The sequence below is a fragment of the Tenrec ecaudatus genome, chromosome 8 (assembly GCF_050624435.1).
Source record: "Tenrec ecaudatus isolate mTenEca1 chromosome 8, mTenEca1.hap1, whole genome shotgun sequence".
NCBI classification, from domain to species: Eukaryota; Metazoa; Chordata; class Mammalia; order Afrosoricida; family Tenrecidae; genus Tenrec; species Tenrec ecaudatus.
Genome location: NC_134537.1, coordinates 163,310,625 through 163,329,759, shown reverse-complemented (window position 1 = coordinate 163,329,759; position 19,135 = coordinate 163,310,625). Strand labels below are relative to the sequence as shown.

Genomic DNA, 19,135 nt, shown 5'->3' with positions numbered 1-19,135 from the left:
TAAAAAGTGTAGTCCAGCAACAGAAAAGTGGGTGAAGGTGTAAGATATGACCACATAATAATTTATAAATTATCAAGGGCTCATGAGGGAGGGGGAAGTGGGGAGGGAAGGAAGGGAAAAATGAGGAGCTGATACCAAGGGCTCAAGTAGGAAGCAAATGTTTTGAGAATGATGATGGCAACAAATGTACAGACATGCTTGACACAATGGATGGATAGATGGATGGATTGTGATAGGAGTTGTACAAGCCCCAAATAAAATGATTAAGTAAAAAGTTTAAAATAAGTTAAAAAAACAACCAGTGTAGTCCAGGAACTTGTATAAAAACTGTTAAGTGGCCATACCTAATTTGCTCCATCAGCGTCCCCTGAACACCCAGTAGAACAGGCAGGAGACCCTCAAATCCCAAGGCGCAGTACAGAGAGCAACGCGTGCTCTGCACTCACTACAGGATTGCCTAACCAACCTGAGTGTGCAGAGATAACAAGGACGCCAAAGCAGATCTAAGTTTAGCCTGCGTGTCTTCAAAGAGAAAACGCTGGGAGAGAGGACAAGATTTACAGAAAGATCCGTGTCTCCACTGAAGGGGCAAGCTGACCAACAGGTGGGGGGGGGGGGTGGAAGACACTGACATGGTAAGAACCTTAAGAAGTGTGAAGAAAAATGGAATGCAAAGATCACGGAATCCCCGTGCACTCTGTGAGCTCCTTCACATTCCATCAGCCATTCGACATTTCTAGTTCTCACCTGAGACCAATCCCTCGCCTCCCTCCTTACCTGGGAGCCCCATTCTGCAATGTCCTTCACTCACCAGTCTCCGCAGTCCCGCCAGGCTGGGAGCAGTCACAGACCCCGCTCTGTCCAAGGAGACCTGGAGAGCCAGGGGCCGGCCGGGGTTCTAAAGAAGCTTCCCAAAGGGACTGCCCTGCCTGCCCGAGAGGCCATGGTGTCCTCGGCCTCTTCCACAGGAGAGAAGCCTCCGTGCGCAGACTCAGCAGGCACCCGACTGCGCCCAGCCCGAGCGTGGCTCAGGCGTCACTCACTCACTGGGCAGCGGCTTATGGGACATTGTTCACTGTAGCCTACACGTTCCTACAGGTTATTTTAGGATCCTAGCATGTCCTAAAATCCTTCAAGGGGTGAGGGGGCTGAAAGAGGTCACCATAAACGAACCAGAATGAACTCAGACCTTTGCACTCAACAGGAAATGAATGCCAGGAGAAGATGGAGCACTGCTCCCTGTGTCGGAATAGTCCCAGCTCTGAATCAAGTTTCCGAGCAAGCAGACATTTTTAGAGATGCAAACTACCAAGAATTTGCCGTTTGTTGCCTTGGTGCCGCTGTCAGCTAAGTGCTTACTGTCAACCGCAGACAGTCGAGGCTGTCTGCTCCCGCACAGGCTTAAAGCCTGAGATGCCCATGAGGTCACTTTGTCCTACGGGGTCGCTCTGAGCCACAACCAACTTGACGGCAGCGGGTCTGGTTGGCTTGATCCCACTTCCTAGGGAGCGCCTGAAGACTACGCCTCACAAGATGATGGTGCAATTCAAGGAGGAGACTGAGCAGGACACCCTAGCAGGGCAGCTGCGTGGCAGGACTGGAAGGTCAGCAGCCCTGAAGGACGACTGCAGGGGAAGTCCTTGAAGAAAGCTGTGACGTGAGATATTTCCACAGGAGTGTGACAGCCAACTTTCACGTCCCTCTGTGTTCAATGATTGTTCATAGTTCCCCACATAACAGACCGGTGCTCACCTGTCAGTCAGAAGAAACTCCCTAAATGTCTCCCACTGACAGTTCTAAGACTGACTGCACCCCGTCCAACGCAGGCAGCATGCACAGCTCAGAGGAGCAAGGCCATGCAGGGGTGCTGAGACTGCGTAAAGGGGGGCTCCCGGGAGGGGCCCCTAAGACCCAGTTCAAAACTTTCCTTAAGAAAAAGAACGCACCTTTGTAAGGATGGTTTTGCCGTAATTTTTGGTGCTGGTCAAACCACTGTTCAAATAGATGTATTTCTTCCCAACAGGACTGTAATAAGCTGGGGGGAAAGGAGAGCGACAGCTTAGGAAACAGAGCTGGAAGATGCCCCCGCCAGCCAGCTCCTGTAGCACCACGTCCAAGCAAGAGGCAGAAACACACCCTTTGGACAGACACCGCCATGACTGTTGGCCCGGGGAGAGCCCACGTAGGCCAGCCCCAGAGTGCCCATGTCAAAGTCCTGGTAGGTGAAGAGATGGGCCAGGCAGACTTTCGAAGCTTCCTCGGCGATGTCAAAGCTGAACTGCTGCAAGAACAAGCAGAGACATGTTCTCAGGGAGACTGCAGGTTCCCCCAGCCCCAGGGACCACAGTCCCCCACACTGTCCCACCCACTCACTGCTGGGTTTCTCAGGGACCCTCAGGGAGAAGATAGACTGGCCTAGAGGACAGTGCAGCAGGGAGAGCTCCTCAGAGAGGGTCTCAGACAGACAGACATCACAGTTCTGTGCCACCCAAGGCAGCTGTGTCTGAGTCCAGGGGACCCTGGCACCCTGAATAAGAAAAGCACCCAGGAGTCCCTGGGTGGTGCACATCTTTAATGGGCTCGGTGGCTTAATGGCTGAGGTTTGAGTTCAGCCACAGGCCTGAGAAGGCGTGGTCACTTGTTTCTGGAAAAGTGGCCTTGGAAAGGCCTGACCCACAGGGAGTGGGCCTGAGCCGCAGCTGCCCCAGGACAGGCAGCCGTTGCCGTGGGGCACGTTCACTGAAGTGGGTTACTGTGGACGGGAGTCCAAAGCGCCCTTAGCTGGTGGAGAAACGTCACCTTTGTCCTTCTGTGGGCTCAGGGCATGCATGATGGCTTCCCAGCAAAGGCGGGCTTTCTGGAGGGTGCTCTGCTCTTGGGCAGTCCTCTGTTGGGTTCCTCCTCCTTCCAGGTGTGCACATTCTGTCCCTCTGTCGACCCTGTACCCCAGACTTCATGCTGTGCTCCTCTCAGACCCCCAACTCAACAGCCAGTCAGTCTTTGTAAGTATCCTGTCTTTCTGGCCCTGGCCTTGTCATGATCTCCAATACCCCTGGTTCCCTCCATTCATCAGGAAATGTATTGTTCTCTACCCTCCTCCACCTTCTTCGTACTGGAAGTGTGTGAGGAAGCCTGTCTCCCCTCGCTTGTGTTTAAGATTCCCACCAGTTTCCTACCACCCGTCACCTCTTCTCCTCCTTCTACTTTCTGACACACCAACATCCCCCATCCAAGTGCTTCTGGAAGTTGAGGGGCAACCATGGCCACCAGCTTTTCCGTATCTTATGAGGAGGCAGGCCTATTGACCTACGTGGTTGATGAGGTATTCGGTTGCTCAGGACCCGCCAGTGCTCAGTCGGCACAAAGGAGAGGCGGTCTGCCTGCAGAAACAGCCAGCTCAGAACCAGAGACCGTCTCTCCGCCCCACAGGGCCGCTGAGCCAGCCTGCGCTGGACGGCAATGGGTGCTGTTTGTTGGATGTTGTTTTGGGGGAGATATTGATTCTCTGCAGCCCTGATGACTCTGTGGGGTAAGTGGACAGCTAGTCTCAAGGTCGGAGGTTCAAGCCCACAAGCTGCCCCACAGAAGGTGGATGAGGCATCGGTCTCGGACGCAGACAGCTGGGACCTCTGGAGGGCCTCCACGAAGGGGTCAGCTCGACAGCAAGGAATGTGGTGTTTGGGGTTTTTTAATGTGATTCCCTTATTTTAGACCTGTTTTGGTTTAATAAGTGTACAGTGGCTACAAACCTAAAGTAAAAAAGGAAAAGGCAACTACACCTGGTTTTGTTAGGCTACTTAAAGGAAAATTAAATATCAACTTAAAGCAGCATTGGAGGTTTGCAAGGATTTATTTCTAAATTGATTTAAAGGGGCTTCACTTTGCTAACAGCCCAATGAGAAGGCACAGTCTCCGCAGGAGCAGTGACGTGCACCCAGGGGAGGCCTTCCTGCCACCCTGACACTCAGAGAGCTGACAAGGAGCCAGTGCAGCAGCAGGGCTGGCGGGAGACTGACCAACCAACTGCAGTCTGAAGGAGCAACCTTCTTGCTAAAGGTGAAGAGGGCTGGAAGCAGTACTGATGAGGGCAGGAAACTATAAAATCTGGTATGGATTACACTTCACACTAAGAAAGCATAGCAGCTGGACCAGTGAGCACCGGGAAGACACCTGCAGAAAACAGTGACGCTATCAGAGGCTTCCCTGGACCTGGACCCACTATCAGCACCCGGAAAGAAGCTGTCAAGAACGCAAACATTAAAAAAAAAAAAAAAGAACGCAAACATTTTTCATTGGGCAAATCTACTAACCAAAGTCAGTGGGTTGAATTTACAGTCTGAAAAAGAGGTCTTTAAAGTGGGGGTGCATGCCCAGCCCGAGGGCCACAGAAAGCCCACAAAGTCAACACCAGCTAACATCACACACCTCGCCAAAGAGAAGCAGCTCCAGCCATAAAAAACAGAACAAAAAGCCCTGAACTCACAGCCATCAAGTCAGGTCCCACCGATGGATGGCGAGCCTCCAGGGCAGGGCAGAGCTGCCCATGGGTTTCCCATGGGTGTAACTGTTTACAGAAGGACAGCGCCCATCTTTCTCCCCAGGAGCAGCTGGCTGACTTGAACCTCTAACCTTGCCATTAGCAGTCCCCAGCACGTCCCCCGAATATGCCACCAGGGCTCCACAAAGGGCTCCCACTCCCCAAAACCAACCCACTGCCATGGGGTCATTCAGACTCTGAGAGAAGGGCATCCCCATCCCATAAGGGTGAGTTAATTACATGCTTGAGCAAACAGACAGGGCTGTTTATGTTGATCATCTGAGAATGATGTTATGTAAATATCCAAATTGCCCTTGACAAAAAAAAAAAAAAAAGGCTCCTCATTCCTGCTTTCAAGTGTTAACGAGCAAAGATGTTCCTCTCCTTGACCCAGCTGAGGTGTTTTCAATCACCTCATAGGCAGTGATTAAGGAAAACTGGGAAAAACAAAGCCAAGCTGATCCATTCGAATGACCATGTTGGCAAAGAATCGCAGGTGTATCTGGGGGTGCTGGAAAAAGGGACAAATCCGTCCTGGAACAAAGTCCAGCCAGACCAACTATGTGCAGGGAGACTATGTCTAGAAACTATTGGTTACCTCATTATAGGGTCTCAAAATTATTAGAGTAAAAAAATATGTGCCTATAATATTTTTCTCTTCTGTTTTTTTCATTTGCTTTGCTGTTTTCTCCTGCCACCTTGCTGTTTGCCCTGCTGCAGGGAACGAAGCCACTGCTGGGTTGGCCGGGGCAGTGTCTTCCTGTCTCCAGTGACCTGGTTGGAGACATGCACACATTCACGCAGAAAGGATTCAGAGATCAGGAATGAGAAAGTGGTGTCAAGGAGCGTCAACTGGCGACACTCCTGGAGCGCAGTTTCACACCTGAGGCTCGATAACCTACCTCTAGCAAGGTCTTCACATCCCAGGCATCCTTGTCTTCATTCGGGTAACTTTTCTCCATATTGTAGTGCCGTTCCCCAGGTTTTACCTTCTCTGGAGACTTGAGGATGCGGATCTATACTTAAAGAGATCAGACACTTAGAACACTTCAGGAAAAGTCGTTACAATTCTGAGAGAATACTGCACTGTTTTATCTGTTATGAAAAAGGGCCAGCTGTTCTTCCAGAGAGCAGGAGAGAGGGGAAGCTTTCTGAGCCCGCAACTTCACAGCCTCAGAGGCGCACAGGGACAGCCATCCTCCGGGCCGCTGTGGGCAGAATCGACGCGAGGGGAGCAGGTCTGGCGCGCTTTCTCATGCTGGAGCGGAGCTTCGGTAGCACAGCGGCTAGCACTCAGCTGTTGCCGTGTTTGGGCCCCCGGTGTTTGGGCAGAGGCCAGCCCCTTGAAACAGCTTCTCCAGAATACAAATCACCTGGCTGAACTTGAAAGCACCTGCCTCCAGCATTTCACAGAGCCTACCTCCCCGGGCAAAACACAGCCTCCTCTCCCTGGCATTCCCGGAAGCAAGTTTGCTGAGAACAAGATGATTTACTGATAGGTCATCTCCTCACCCAAAACTTGCAGCCCCAGCACAAAGAACCTCCCTTCCCCTGACCGGCCCTTATGCCTTTAAGGGGACCTTTAAGATCATATATCCCTCTCAGAACCGGCCGGGGGCTCAAGATGCCCTGTCCCTTTCTCTGCTCTCCCTTCCCGGGAGTCCTTTCTCCTTAATAAAGCCACCCCTTGCTTCACATGTTTGTCTGAACTGTCTCTGGACTGCAACCTCCGCTCAACCTCTCACTCTCCCCCCACCCACCCTGCAGGAGGAAGAGGCTGTCTGATCCTACGCCTGCTTAAATTGCAGCCTGAGAGCCCGGCCAGCTGCTCTGCCCTTCCCTACAGGGCCCTGTGGCGTGGAAGCACTCAACAGCAGTGGGTTCTTTGGCCTGGTGAATAATTATTCAAGAAGCAGCACTTTCAAATAAAAATGCCATGCATTCTTCAGCTGTAATATTCAGCGGCTCCAGACAAATTGAGAAACATGACATGGGAAACACACACTTGCAGTATCGATGAACCAGTTATAACATTTTATATATATTTTTACTGGAGTCCTAGCAGCACTGTTGAACTGCCCATCACCAGGTCAGCAGTTCAAACCCACCCCCTGCTGCTCAGGAGCAAGGTAAGGTGATCTGCCCTGCAGAGGGGCACAGCCTCGAACACCCTGCACAGGGCTGCTCCAGTCGGGAAAGACTTGATGGGGGAGGGCGGCAGTTAAACAGATTCCTAATGTTCACTTGCTCTGTGTTTAGTAGGGAAGAATGAGAGAACTTGGGTCACATGGGCTTAATATTTTTTTTCTAATGATAGCCAATGAATAATGTGAGAGTCCGGGTTGACTAGAGAAACAAATGCCTGGAATGGACACTGGTATGCGCATAAGAAAGGGCTTTATATAAAAGAGCAACCGTACACTGAGAGAATATCCCAGCCCAGTCCCAATCAAGTCCCCAGGTCTAATATTAGCCCCTAGGTCTGAAAGCAGTCTGTAAATTCCTCTTCAGACTCACACAACACGTGCAATGACACTGAATCCAGGAAGAGCACAGGGCAGGGGTGGAAAGTGTTGTGGATCCAGTGGCAGTAGAGCCATCTCAGCCCTGGCAGGGTCTCCATGTGGCTCCTTCAGCTCCAGGGCTCTAGCGTAGCTTCACGTGTCTTGTCAGCAAGCATGTCTCACAGGGAGTGAGCGTGTGTCCCGTCTCCAGAGAGCTAGTTATCTCCTTAGTGCCTCCAAATGAGGTCATCAAGCTGCGACCTGACCGACAGGTTGAACTCCACCCCTTCACTCTTAATCCTCTCAAACTGACAACAGATAATGTAACTGCCACAATTAGGATGTGTAAAATGATAAGATGTATGTCTATATGCACGCTATGGAAATAAATAATAGTTCTCAAAAAACAGAAAAAGAACAGTAGCCATTCTCTGAACGTGCAGTTTAGACAAATTAATATCATGCCTGGTGAGAAAAAGAAGAGGCTTTCCGCTCCTGTGAAGACTTCGTCCAGGGGGCAGCTCTACTCTGTCGTGTAGTGTCACTGAGATCAGAGCAGACTACATGTGCTTAAGGATCCGCTGTCTTAAAGAGAAGGCGGAGCAGGAGGGGGAGCCTATCAGAGGTGAGTTTGGGGAAAGGAACAAGGCCAAGCTGAGCTCGGTGGTTCCTGAGTGTCTCCTTGCGGTTCTGCGGCCTGCAAGGCCCTGGCACATGCTGCTCGGCTCTTTACTGGGACTGGCACTGCAGCGTGGGGGCAGCTCAGTTCTGGATGAAATACTTGGAAGCCCACTGTGGAAGTCAGATGATTTTACGTCAGCTAGACACCCCTGGCTAGGGGCGGAGTGGGTCTCAATCAGGTCACTGCCTGACGCTCACTCCTCGGGGGCGTGGCCTTCTTATGAGGCAGACCCTGAGAGCTGCTGGAGCCCTGCCTTGGGTCCACTGACCCCAGATCTCCCATCATTCCCTGCACGGGTCTGTCGAGAGACTGCTGGGCGAGCATCAGACTCACGGACTCGGAGCTGGAGCTGGACTGGCTGGGATGTCTTCTTTCCTCTTTCTTTTTGCACATCATTTTATTGGGGCTCTTACCGCTCTTACCACATGTCATACATACATTGTGTCAAGCTTACTTGTACATAGGTTGCCATCATTTTCTAAACATGTACTTTCTACTTGAGCCCTTGGTGTCGGCTCCTCTTTCTTCCCTCCTGGGATGCTTCCTTGAACTGTAATTACGTCATAATATAAAGCTCTTTGTTACTGGATTAGTTTCTCTAGTCAACCCAGCTTAACACTAATTAAAGTTAAACACACAGTTTTGGGGTTTTGAACAGAAGTAACAGATATTTACTCCGCATAATGTAACACACTAAGATAAGCCGTGTATATTGATAATTACCTGTTCTATCTGTATTCCATATCCTTTAAAGCCCGCGTTATCCCAAGAAGTATTCCGATAGATGTCATCAACTCTGTCAATTAGCTCAATCTGTGTGCAAAATTAGAGAGAGAAAGAGAGAGAGAGAGAGAGAGAGAGAGATTCAGTAGCTCTTTTCTACACAGTGTTACCAAATCTACCGGGATAAAGCTCGATTTAGAGAAAATGCCATTGTGAAGTTTCCACCAATTACAAAAACTCGCATTGCGGTGTCAGCATGTTATCACTGACAGCTCCACCACAGAAATGATTCCTAGGCGCAAACCTGAGAGTGACGGCATCAGAATAAGAGTGGTTCATTCACTCCAAATGTCAGGTCCCCACTGCCTACAGCTCCACAGGACCAAGTATCAGGACTCTTTAAAGACACCCTTCTAGGTGAGGTAGTTTATAGTGCCAGCCTGCCTGATAAACACATGTTGAGATTAATTGAAGGGCAGAGAGATAAATGGCTCAATGAGGCTTGCCTTTCGAGTTCTTGGGTCTCTTGCTCTGTGTGATGGTCGGACCAGGGTACAACCGCCTTAGCCAGTTTCCTGCTTCAGCTGGCAAGGCTCACTTCCTGCTGACATCCCCAAGGAGAAGCCGCATGGACCTACCCAATGCAGCCCTGGGTGCTGGAGCAGTTGTGTGGAGACCCCTGCCAGCACTGAGATGCTTACACGTTCACTGACTCGGCTTTCCTCCTGCAGCCGGTGTCAGAGTGTGTGTTTTGTGAGATGGAGGAGGACTTTGTGGATTGGTGTCAGACATAAGGGTTAATGTTGGACCTTTGGGTTTGGGCAGCACTGGGTTAGGATGTTTTCTTGATGTGCACTTATCCTTTATATAAAACTCTCTCTTAAGCATATGAGTTTCTGTGGATTTGTTACTGTAAAAGTACCCAGACTAACACACTAGTCAACTACATAATTCCATTTTCAAAGTCACCAATTTAAGGGGGGAGGGGGGAGTGTAGTGTAAGATGGCGGTGTGGTCAGATGCCTCACAAAGTCCTTCTTACAACCAAGACGCGAGAACACCAGTGGATGGGACCCAAGAGACATGTGGTTGGCCACTCCGAGACCAGGCGCATCAAAGGCAAGGTTCAAGAATCCAACCGAGTGCCCTGGGGAAAGAGACAGTGCACAGACCAGCAGACATCACACTAAGGAGCCTGGGTGCCCTGCCAGACGGATGTGCAGAGCCTGGCCAAGGGGAGACAAAGCAGACAAAACTCCACCAGGGCTCCCTCCCTCCCAAGGGAGGGGCAGTCCAGCAAGAGGGACCCTGTACCTACATCTACAGTAGGGCAGGAGTGCCTCCTAGCCGGTGGGAGGTAAGTACACACCCTCCTGCCTAGCTGGAGGCCTCTGGACATGCAATGTCTACTACCCACCCCAGAGCCTGGGGTCGCTGACCAGCACCTGCCCCTTACCTCAGCCAGTTGTGCCAGGAACCTGAAGACTCACCACTCAAACCTCTCCTCCCAGCCTCCAGGGCCATGTAGGATGGCGGGGTCCCCTTTTCTGTCTAGCAGGGGCTCATAGGATGGGGTATCTCCTCCTTATCCATCTAACCAAAGGAAAGGCCTGTGATCTGGCAGCACCATGCCAGTTGCCCACACATGGAAGGTGCCCCCTTCCTCCACCCACACCCATGCTGGGAAACCCATCCTCCTGCAAAAAGACCAGCCTACCGCTCGAAACCCGGGGTGAGGAGGTCTGCTGTATCACGTGTGGAGCAAATTACAAGTCTAAGAAACTGTCCTTTGGCTTATAAGTCATTTTACTACTAAGAAAAATCTTTTTAAGACTCGATCTTCTCATTGTATTCATATTCTTGCTGCAGTATTTAAAAAAATATGTTAAAGGAGACCCTTATTACATAACCCAGAGCAAGACGGAAGCCTTTCAGGAGGGAATCTCTTACTTAGAAATAAGAGTCCCAGTGACGAAGCTCAACTCCTACCACCCGCCTAACAAACCCATGCATTCGCTAGGGCCTGGGCACGAAGGACGAAGGAGGACAGGAATGCCGAGGACAGAAGGCAGACAGCTAGGCAACGAGAAAGCCGTCTTTGCTGTGCCAGCCTCTTGGCTCAGGAAAAGCTGCTTTCTCTTCATGCCTCCATAGCCACATCCGAGTGGCCGTGACAGCTGAGGTCACACGAGCACCACCACAATGAACCGGCATGGAGTATCATGTCTCTGACTTCAGAAACTGTGACCTTGGGGAGGGGGGGTGGAGAGCTGATACCAAGGGCTCGTGAAGAAAGAAAGCGTTTTGATTGTGGTAACAGCTGTCAGAGCCCCAATAAAAATAATTAAACAAAATAACTGCAATATTTAATACTTAAAAACCCTGTATCCACATTCCTTTCGTCTTTAATCTATGCTTGCCCTAGTTAGTTACAGCCATGAAAACACTGCCCATCCCATGCATACTCCGATCATGAGCATACTCCGATCATATGACAGAAACAGAACTGACCTGCAGCTTAGAGCTAAGGCAGGTTCATACAAATGCTTTCTTTTTTGGAGGGGGGGACCTCTGGGGCATGTGCATCAGTACACCAAGATCCTCTTTACAGCAGAGCTCTCTGTAAAGAAGCCAGCTGCACAAAGAAGGCAAGCCAAAGTTCTGAACTGTCCCCAAGCCCAGCAGCCATGAAAACTCTAATGCACAAAACCTAAGTCCAAAGGTAGAGTAGCTGTTGGAAAACTGACACTCGTTTCCAGTCATGTAAGAGCCACAGAGGCGAGCCTCAAAGAGTCGCAGGAAATCGCAGTGCAGCTGACACAGGGCTCCCGTCAGGAAGGTTCAAATGCACCAGCCTTCTCTTCAGCGGACTTACCGACCGTCACAACATGCATTTGCCATCCGGGCGACCCGACACCGAGAACGTACCAAGTAGTTCGTCGTGGTGCTCTCTTCCCCCCTGCCCATGGACCGGTAGAAGCGGTGATCGGCTACCACCAGCAGTTTGCAGGTGTTCTTCATGGGGTCAGGGACGGCTCTTCTCTTCACCCGGTGGGCGGGCTCTAACAGGAATGTGGATGCAGGATTCAGTCAAAGTCCACCCAAACAGGGATTTTTTTTACAGTAACACTTTTAATCTAGTATGCTTTAAAAATATTATCTGAGCCCAGTAGTCTTCAAGGTAACCTGAACAACAAAACCAACTCCGTGTGTGCGTGTGTGTGCACGTGTGTGAAAATACAAGGAACTAAAACTGCAGCGTTCAAAACGGAGGAAAAGGAAGAAGGAGGACCCCTCCCACGTCACTGCCCAGACTCAGTCACCTGCCCTACAGAGGCCCCTCTCCTCCGGAAGAGCGCTCCAGGTAACACAGCAAGGCAACCATACGCAAAAACGACGCTGCGTTCAAGGGAGCTTTCTCTGGTCAGCTCATCTCATTCTTTAGGACTTTATTTATGCATTAAAAAGCTAGTGATATTTCTAAAGTCTTCAACAGTAAAGACTAAAAAACACAATGGACAATTTTTATGCATTTTTTTAAGTGACCCTAAATATTCTTATCCCAATATTTGTTCTTAAAATATATCTAGCTCACTAAGATCACTACCAGTAACTTCAATATATATTTGTTCCTAAATATATTTCTTTTGTTCTAACCAGTAAAAAGCTTTCTTGCTGCCAACTATACCTATTCTTCGTTTACTATCAAATGAGCTGACATTTTGCATTTATGACACCAGCAAAAGACCCACTCCGTATTTCACATATCAATAGCATACCTCTGGCGGTAATGAGCTACGTGTCAGCTTCACTGGACCAGGAGTCACAGTGCTTTTTTGACAGCTGTGTAAGAACGATGTAGTCATCCTCTGTTCTGTGAGCTGCCACGGTCCTCTGCATGTTCACATGAAGGTGATCCCCATGACCGACCCCGTCTTTGGGCCTGGTCAGGTTGATGAGTGAGGAGTAGGTATATCTCTCATCACGTAAAAGAGGACTTTGTTCAACAGTGCTACTTTATCACTTGTAAAGACCTACATACAAAAATCATATTTTCCCTAGGATCATTGAATTCTCCCTTTCCCTAACCTTTTTAATTAAATTCACTCTTCATTGTTTCCATTTACTGTGTAACACTTTCAATTCTTACATTACAGGCAAGAGCACTGACATAAGAACTCCTGGAACAAAACTCTGCCCTCAGCCAAAGACTACAGTGAGTTGGCAATCATGTTACTTTAACAAAATAACAACGGTGGCTCCTGCAGAAGTTCACAATATGCTTGTTTCTCGTTGGGAATTTCTCTGCAGTCTTACCTTGCGGTGGCTCTCCAGGGACAAGCTCTTTGGGCAGCAGTCTCTCGGTACCCTCCTTGACGTACCCACACACTTTGGGGGACTGCAGACGTGAAACGTTCTTGATATCATCAGATTTGTAAACTAACATTCTTCTGTCTTTGGTATTGTCAATAAATCTCCAAAGCGGCTGAAACAGAACACATGTGTGACTCAGACAGAAGAATTTCTAAACGTCAAATTCTTACAACATCCTTTTGTTGATCTTAGATATTCATTTTACAGAAGTTAAGCTTTAATTTTTATCAGATGGAGTTCTACACTGGTAAATACAAGAGGAGCTTCATAAAGGTTGTGAAAAATGAAATTAGAACAATGGAATTTTCCCACAAACTCTGTGATGCCCCTTCATAAACTCATGCATTACTTACTTTGGGTTACTTTTCTATATTAAATATATATATGTAATTTTTCCCAGTATGAACTCTGTAAATGCAAACGGAACCCCTCCTCCTTGCATTTTCAGGAAGTGTTCCGGTAACACTCGCTGCCTGCTGGCACTCCCGAGTTAGCTTGGGGTCTGGGACACTTCCTCATCTTTTCCGTAACGCTCGGGCTTCTGTCATCTTCCGTGCCATTTGGGTTTCAGTCACAGCAAAATCCAAAAATATTTCAGAAGGCTGAATATGTGCCACAAAATGCCTAAAGCACTTGATTGATTTTAGGGAACGCAATGTTTGAAATTGTGCACTTGAAATATTGCAAGGGGATATTGAACCACATGGAAAACTTAGCACCAAAGTCTGAGCCCAAGGCAAAAGGATCTGTTTTTTCAAAGCAAGGGTGTCAACAAGGACATTGGTCTCATCAGAACCAAGCAGCTTGTGAAAAATGCAACCCCAAAAAGGTGTGTGCGTGCGTGTGCACGTGTGCATGTACGTGTGTCGTGAGAGGGGAAGCGTGACATCTATGAGACACGCCTTCCTCCCCACTGGGGTGGGTCTCACTGGAAGGGCAGGCAATGTGGGGCCTTCATGAGAGCGGGGAGAAGTCAAAAGCCTCCCGGCCTGCTTCCGAAAGTAAAAGGCGTGGCTCGTTTGGAAATTAACTTGACAATTGAGCAGTGACTACACAACTCAAATCTCACATGAAAACAAATGGCAATAAGAGCCCCAAGCAGAAGTGACCTGATGTCCATCACTTGATGACTGTATCAGACCCCCAAGACAGACTGTCAGTCGCTGCAAAGACCACAAAGTGGACAACCCTGGGAAATGGTAAGACGACAGGAAGGTCGTCACAAAAGAACAAAGATAACATGGTCCCACCGCAGCACCCATTTTAAGATGGCAGGGGTATGGAATGCGAGTTGGTGCTATGAACCTTGCAAGCATTATGCTAAAGAAGTTTAAAAAGTTAGTCACAAAATACACATGCCACCACCTAATTCACAGAGAGTTACAAACAGGAAACAAAACAGACTGCATGGTTCCTTCTTCAGGGAACGGCAGAATACAGAAAGCAGAGTGGACCCTCTCGGCCCCTACGGCCCGGCTGGCGGTGTGAAAGCACCGCGCGGCTCTGCGCTGGGAAGACCTGGTGGCCTGCTCCCAGAGACCAGGGCCGTTCTACTCTGTGCACCGAGTGCACTGGCATCTGAAACCTGCTTCCAGAGCCTGACCAGAGGGCCGAGGAGCCGGGAAACAGGGGAAGAGCTGCCGTGACTGGGTTTCTGGTTGTGGAGATGAAAGGTTATAAAACTGACTGAGGTGACGGTCGGGAAGTTCTAAGTAAACACAAAAGCAGTGCACCTCAAACGACTGAACTGAATGGTAGGTGAATCGTCTCCATATATGTGTGCTGAAGCCAAACAGACCAAGGGGCTTCAAAGAGTTCATAGAAAACTTCCATTTTCTTTTAACCCCATTTTCCTACAAACTTCCAGAGAAAGTGTGTGGGGTGTGACTACAGAACCACCACCTGCTGTTTTCATGGTCTATGTAGGAGGCAGGTTTATGAAGTAATGGCCACAGAATCTCCAGAACAGACAGAGAGAAAACTTGAGTAACCTAGCCCACCTATCGGCACAAGAATCCTCCAAACTGAATAATGCTCACTTGGCCTATGTAGAAAATAGGTGTCTTTCAGGTCAAATACTTCTAGTTTTACTAGTTTCCTACAATAGCCAGTCCGGTATACAATAAGACAGACTTCAGAATAGGGTGAATCTCGGGCCAAACTTGACCTTTGTCCCATTAGGCATCTTAAGTAACTTAACTCACTGGAGCATAACTTATTTTATTTGTTAAAATTGTGATGACTTACTTGAAGACAGTCTGAGCCAGTAGTAGGATTTCAAAATAGCTATTAATAGCAATGAAAGTTAACTGCACTATTAACATTATTAATGAGAGGTGGCAGTCTGCTTTGATGAAGATTTCCAGCCTTGGAAACTCAGCAGGGCAGCTCTGCCCAATACCACAGCATCACTATGGGTCAGAACTGACTCAGCCAACAGCAATGGGTTTGGCTTTGGTGGGAGAGAGATTTTGACTATAGATTATCAGACAGCATTAGAGAAGGGTTTTAGGAGTGAGGTGCCCTTAAGTCGGCAAATATTTTTAAATGATTTCAAGAAGAAAAATAAAAACCAAAAAGAGCAATAAAGCTAACAGGCATTATTACATTAGTAGTTAATGACAAGTTACATGGGTGTTTTTTCAACCTTTCTACAGAGTTCAACATTAATCCAAACAAAAGCTTGAAGAGAAAAAAAAATCACCTTACAGTGCAGGCTTCCTGGAGGCTCATTTACATGAAGAGCAGGCAGCAGTTTAAAATATCAAATGGTGACCTAAGCCGAATAAGACGCGCACATTCCCTGCTAGCTCGGTCGTGGGTTCTACTGCTGACACGTCAATGGCAGAGGGGCCAGTCGGAGTGGCCCACAGTGCGTGCCCTGTACCTGCTAAGGCTGTCGTTACCTGTGAATGCTCTTGATTTTCTAGTGTCTAGAGGAGAAAGGAAGAGGCAAGACTGTGTCTTCACCTTTGAGAATGTCTGCACTTACAGTATGATAATTAAAGGAAGAATAAAGGAAAACTCAGGAGGTAAAGAAAGGGTTTAGACCCTATTAACTACCCCACGTATGACTGTCCCTCAATTATGGTACTAGAAATACCAGTGCACTTCATGATAGCATCGTATTACATATAAATATGTATGTACATGTATGTGTTTGTTGAACCAGCTACTTTCCTGGGGAACCTAAAAGCCTTAAATATAAGGGGCAAAGAAGTATGCATAGTTAATTTTCACATTTGTCCCATCTTGAAGCAAGTTAGAAACAGCTTTTTAAAAACCAGAGATAAGCGATTGGAACGGAATTCAGAGTACATTTACCTCGACATTATATTCTGCCTCGTCGGTGTTGATTCTTATTGTAATGTCGTCCTCTCCGACATGGGCTAATACCCGAGAGTTGGGCTCACCTTAAGGGGAAATAGGCAGTGTTCATTATCAAGAAATATTCCTGCTGAATGATACGTTATGCATCAGTGTCACGAAGATCAACCAAACCCCGCCCCAGAAAGTACTCTGCCTCAGTGCTGGGAGACCTGCCACCAAGAACCGAGGCCCCAAAGAACCAGGAGGGGCTCACGTGCCGCATGTCAGTCTCGATTCCAATCATGTGAGACCTTCTCCCCCACAGCCAGTGCCTCCCCTGTGAGTGTGTCACGGACCAAGGCCAACAGGGCAGGGGTTCTCTTGCCTACCACTTGTGGAGAAAGAGGAACAAGAAGTGGCAGAAAGCACATTTGGAATAACCTCTTTGGGTCTTGGACTGCACTATTTGAGGAGGTCACTGGTTGTTTTTCCACCATTTGCAGAAAAATTAAACTGAGATTTCTTACTCGATATATTTTCTCAAATCAATGTACCCTAGAGTAATGAATGAAGGCATTTTATCTCCTGGCTTCCCTAGGTAAAGTCTTTGAAGGGCAGCTCATGCTGGAGACAGCAAAGCCTGATTCTTGGAGGGAAATTCCATTGTCGTCACTGACATAAAGGCCAGTGTGACCTTCGAGCTAACAGACGTTTCCCATTTACGGATGCTTGTGCTGAGCCAGTTCAAGAAGCTCAGAAACCAGTCAGCCCTCCTTCTGGGCCCCACGGAGGCAGGTGTAATCAGGAAAGCCCCGAGCGCGCAGGCCATACGAACCAACCACGTGTCCGCGGAAGAAGTCCTGCCACTTGACAGTGTGCTGACTCTCGTTCTGGCCATCCACCACCACCACCTTGAAGTTCTGTGAGAAGTGTTCAGTACTGGACGTCAGGTACAGCTTAAAATTCCTGGAAGGGGCAGGGTCACGTTTTACTGCAAACACATCAACCATAACCTTAATTTTCATTTAATTACATTTTCTTAAGTCAAGGTAGCTGAAATTACTAAAAATACACAACTACTGTTTACCTGGTACTTAGAACAGTACAGACAAAGACACTGAACCTATGAGAACAGTGGGTAGCTGTAAAAGTGACAGAGCAGAGAACGAGAGGAGCTAATGCAGGCAGGGAGAGGAGCTAATGCAGGCGGGGAGGGGATTCACGGAGCCGAAGTGCTCGGGGGAATCTCAATCTCTCTCTCTCGCTCTGTCACACACACATACACACACACACACACACACACCGTGGGAAGTCTAGATTGGAATCTTGCAATCTTAAACATGTGTGAAAGGCTAATCAAATTAGACACCACATACCTACTCCGTGCTACTATCTCCACCTCACACATGTAAAAACTGAGGCACAGGAGTTAGGTTAATCAACAGACTGGAACTGGAACTCAGGGCTTATTTCAAAATGCTGCACTGTACGGCCTCTAGCAGCCAAGTGCAATATCCTCCGAGAAAACTCTTAGTGCTGTCTGCGAAACTAATAAATGCTCATTTCTCTACTTAAAAGTTCTCAAAAGATAAGCCTGTCAAAGGAAACTCAAGGCAAGCTATGTGGCACTGGATCTTAACATGGGCGCTCTAGTCCTTGAGTGGGCTTAACATGCTTTTGTTTTCTACGAGCTTCAGTCCTGACCTAAGAACTGGGAGTGGCGAAGAATTTTTCAGTGTGACTAATCATTAGGCCCCTTCCACGTGCCTCCGCTGAAGGCATGCCACTCATCTCAATGACATGAACGCTTTTTGTCAGCTGCGGTGCTCAGAGTATGAAGGGTTGCTTCCCCATGGGTCTGGAAGAGCCTTTCAACTGCCAGCAACAATCTGGACTGAAACTATCTCCATGACAACAAAGAGTTTGAACTTTGTGATCATGCCAACATAATTTTAGTTTCCTCATGGTGTTTCTATGGTCACAGCGAGAGACAATAGAACATTATTTCACAAAACTAGAAGCCTCTCTGCCGCAATTCTAATGTATCTTCCCACACACTCACAGCCATGGACTCTGAGAAGGAAGAAGCAGCAGTGTGTGCGAGCTTCGAGATTCCATTTCAGAGCTCTTTCTGAGAGGCCACGTTGCTTTATCTCATGTGCTTTCCAGATCAACAACGGACTGCAGTCCTCACGGAGAAGCTACTTTGTCAGAGGTCAAGCAATGATACAACGTCAGGGTTTTGAGGTTCTGGTCTTAATCTATGAGATTAAGGATTTGTCAGAATTTATGGTATTTATTATGAAAACTTTTACTACACAAAACACAAGGGATTCATTCCTCGACACGTGCTCCATCTGACTCTACACACTCTGAAGACAGTACTCTGTCACCCCAACGTCCCAGAAGAATTCCGTGCTCTTGACCTATTCCACATCAAGACAGCGGTTTACGTTCTCTTCCAGACCCAAGCTGTGTTTCTTTGAAATGCTCTCTGAGCTTGGGGAGCAAAACAAAGGCAGAAAGGATAAAATCGAGGCTGCAGGGGTCGGTGGGGCCGGGTTTCCCAGCCAAATTCTCCTGGAACAGCCTTGTCACTGGCTAAGCACAGGAGGTACATCTTATGATGGGGACGCTCCTAAGCACCCTGGCTCCTGGCCTTCTCCTCACTGATGCGGGTTCCAGGTTTCTTTTCTTAAAGGTGCTCCTTAAGAAGCCCCCTGGAATCACCTTGTGCCCTTTAAAAAACAATCCACCACAGTGATTCCTTCCGGAGCCCTCGAAACCGCCACCCTCATCTCCTCCGGTGCCTCTGCCTGGCCGACACCCTGCACCCACCTCGTTCCCTGGAGCACAGTGGTTGGTCAGCCTCATCCCAATCTACAACTTGCCCCCAAACCGTCTTCACTCGCTTCCGTCCTGCCAGAAAGAGTGAATGGAGACCCACTCTTGAGTAGGTGGCACCCAAGGGGCCAAAGGCCTGCTGGGGCCACGAGGCTGCTTAAA

General features: G+C 48.5%; 1 protein-coding gene across 2 annotated transcripts in view; it reads right to left on the bottom strand.

The window, feature by feature from the left end:
- The window catches only part of ADAM17 (ADAM metallopeptidase domain 17), a 56,097-nt gene that overhangs the window by 17,173 nt on the left and 19,789 nt on the right, over positions 1-19,135 (bottom strand). For both annotated transcript variants that reach the window (XM_075557118.1, XM_075557117.1), the window contains exons 3-10: positions 16,965-17,095; positions 16,145-16,233; positions 12,764-12,932; positions 11,375-11,508; positions 8,447-8,536; positions 5,440-5,553; positions 2,137-2,281; positions 1,947-2,035 (exon numbers count right to left, since the gene is read on the bottom strand). In XM_075557118.1, the coding sequence (XP_075413233.1) occupies positions 1,947-2,035; positions 2,137-2,281; positions 5,440-5,553; positions 8,447-8,536; positions 11,375-11,508; positions 12,764-12,932; positions 16,145-16,233; positions 16,965-17,095 (961 nt within the window). The remainder of the gene's footprint in view (positions 1-1,946; positions 2,036-2,136; positions 2,282-5,439; positions 5,554-8,446; positions 8,537-11,374; positions 11,509-12,763; positions 12,933-16,144; positions 16,234-16,964; positions 17,096-19,135) is intronic.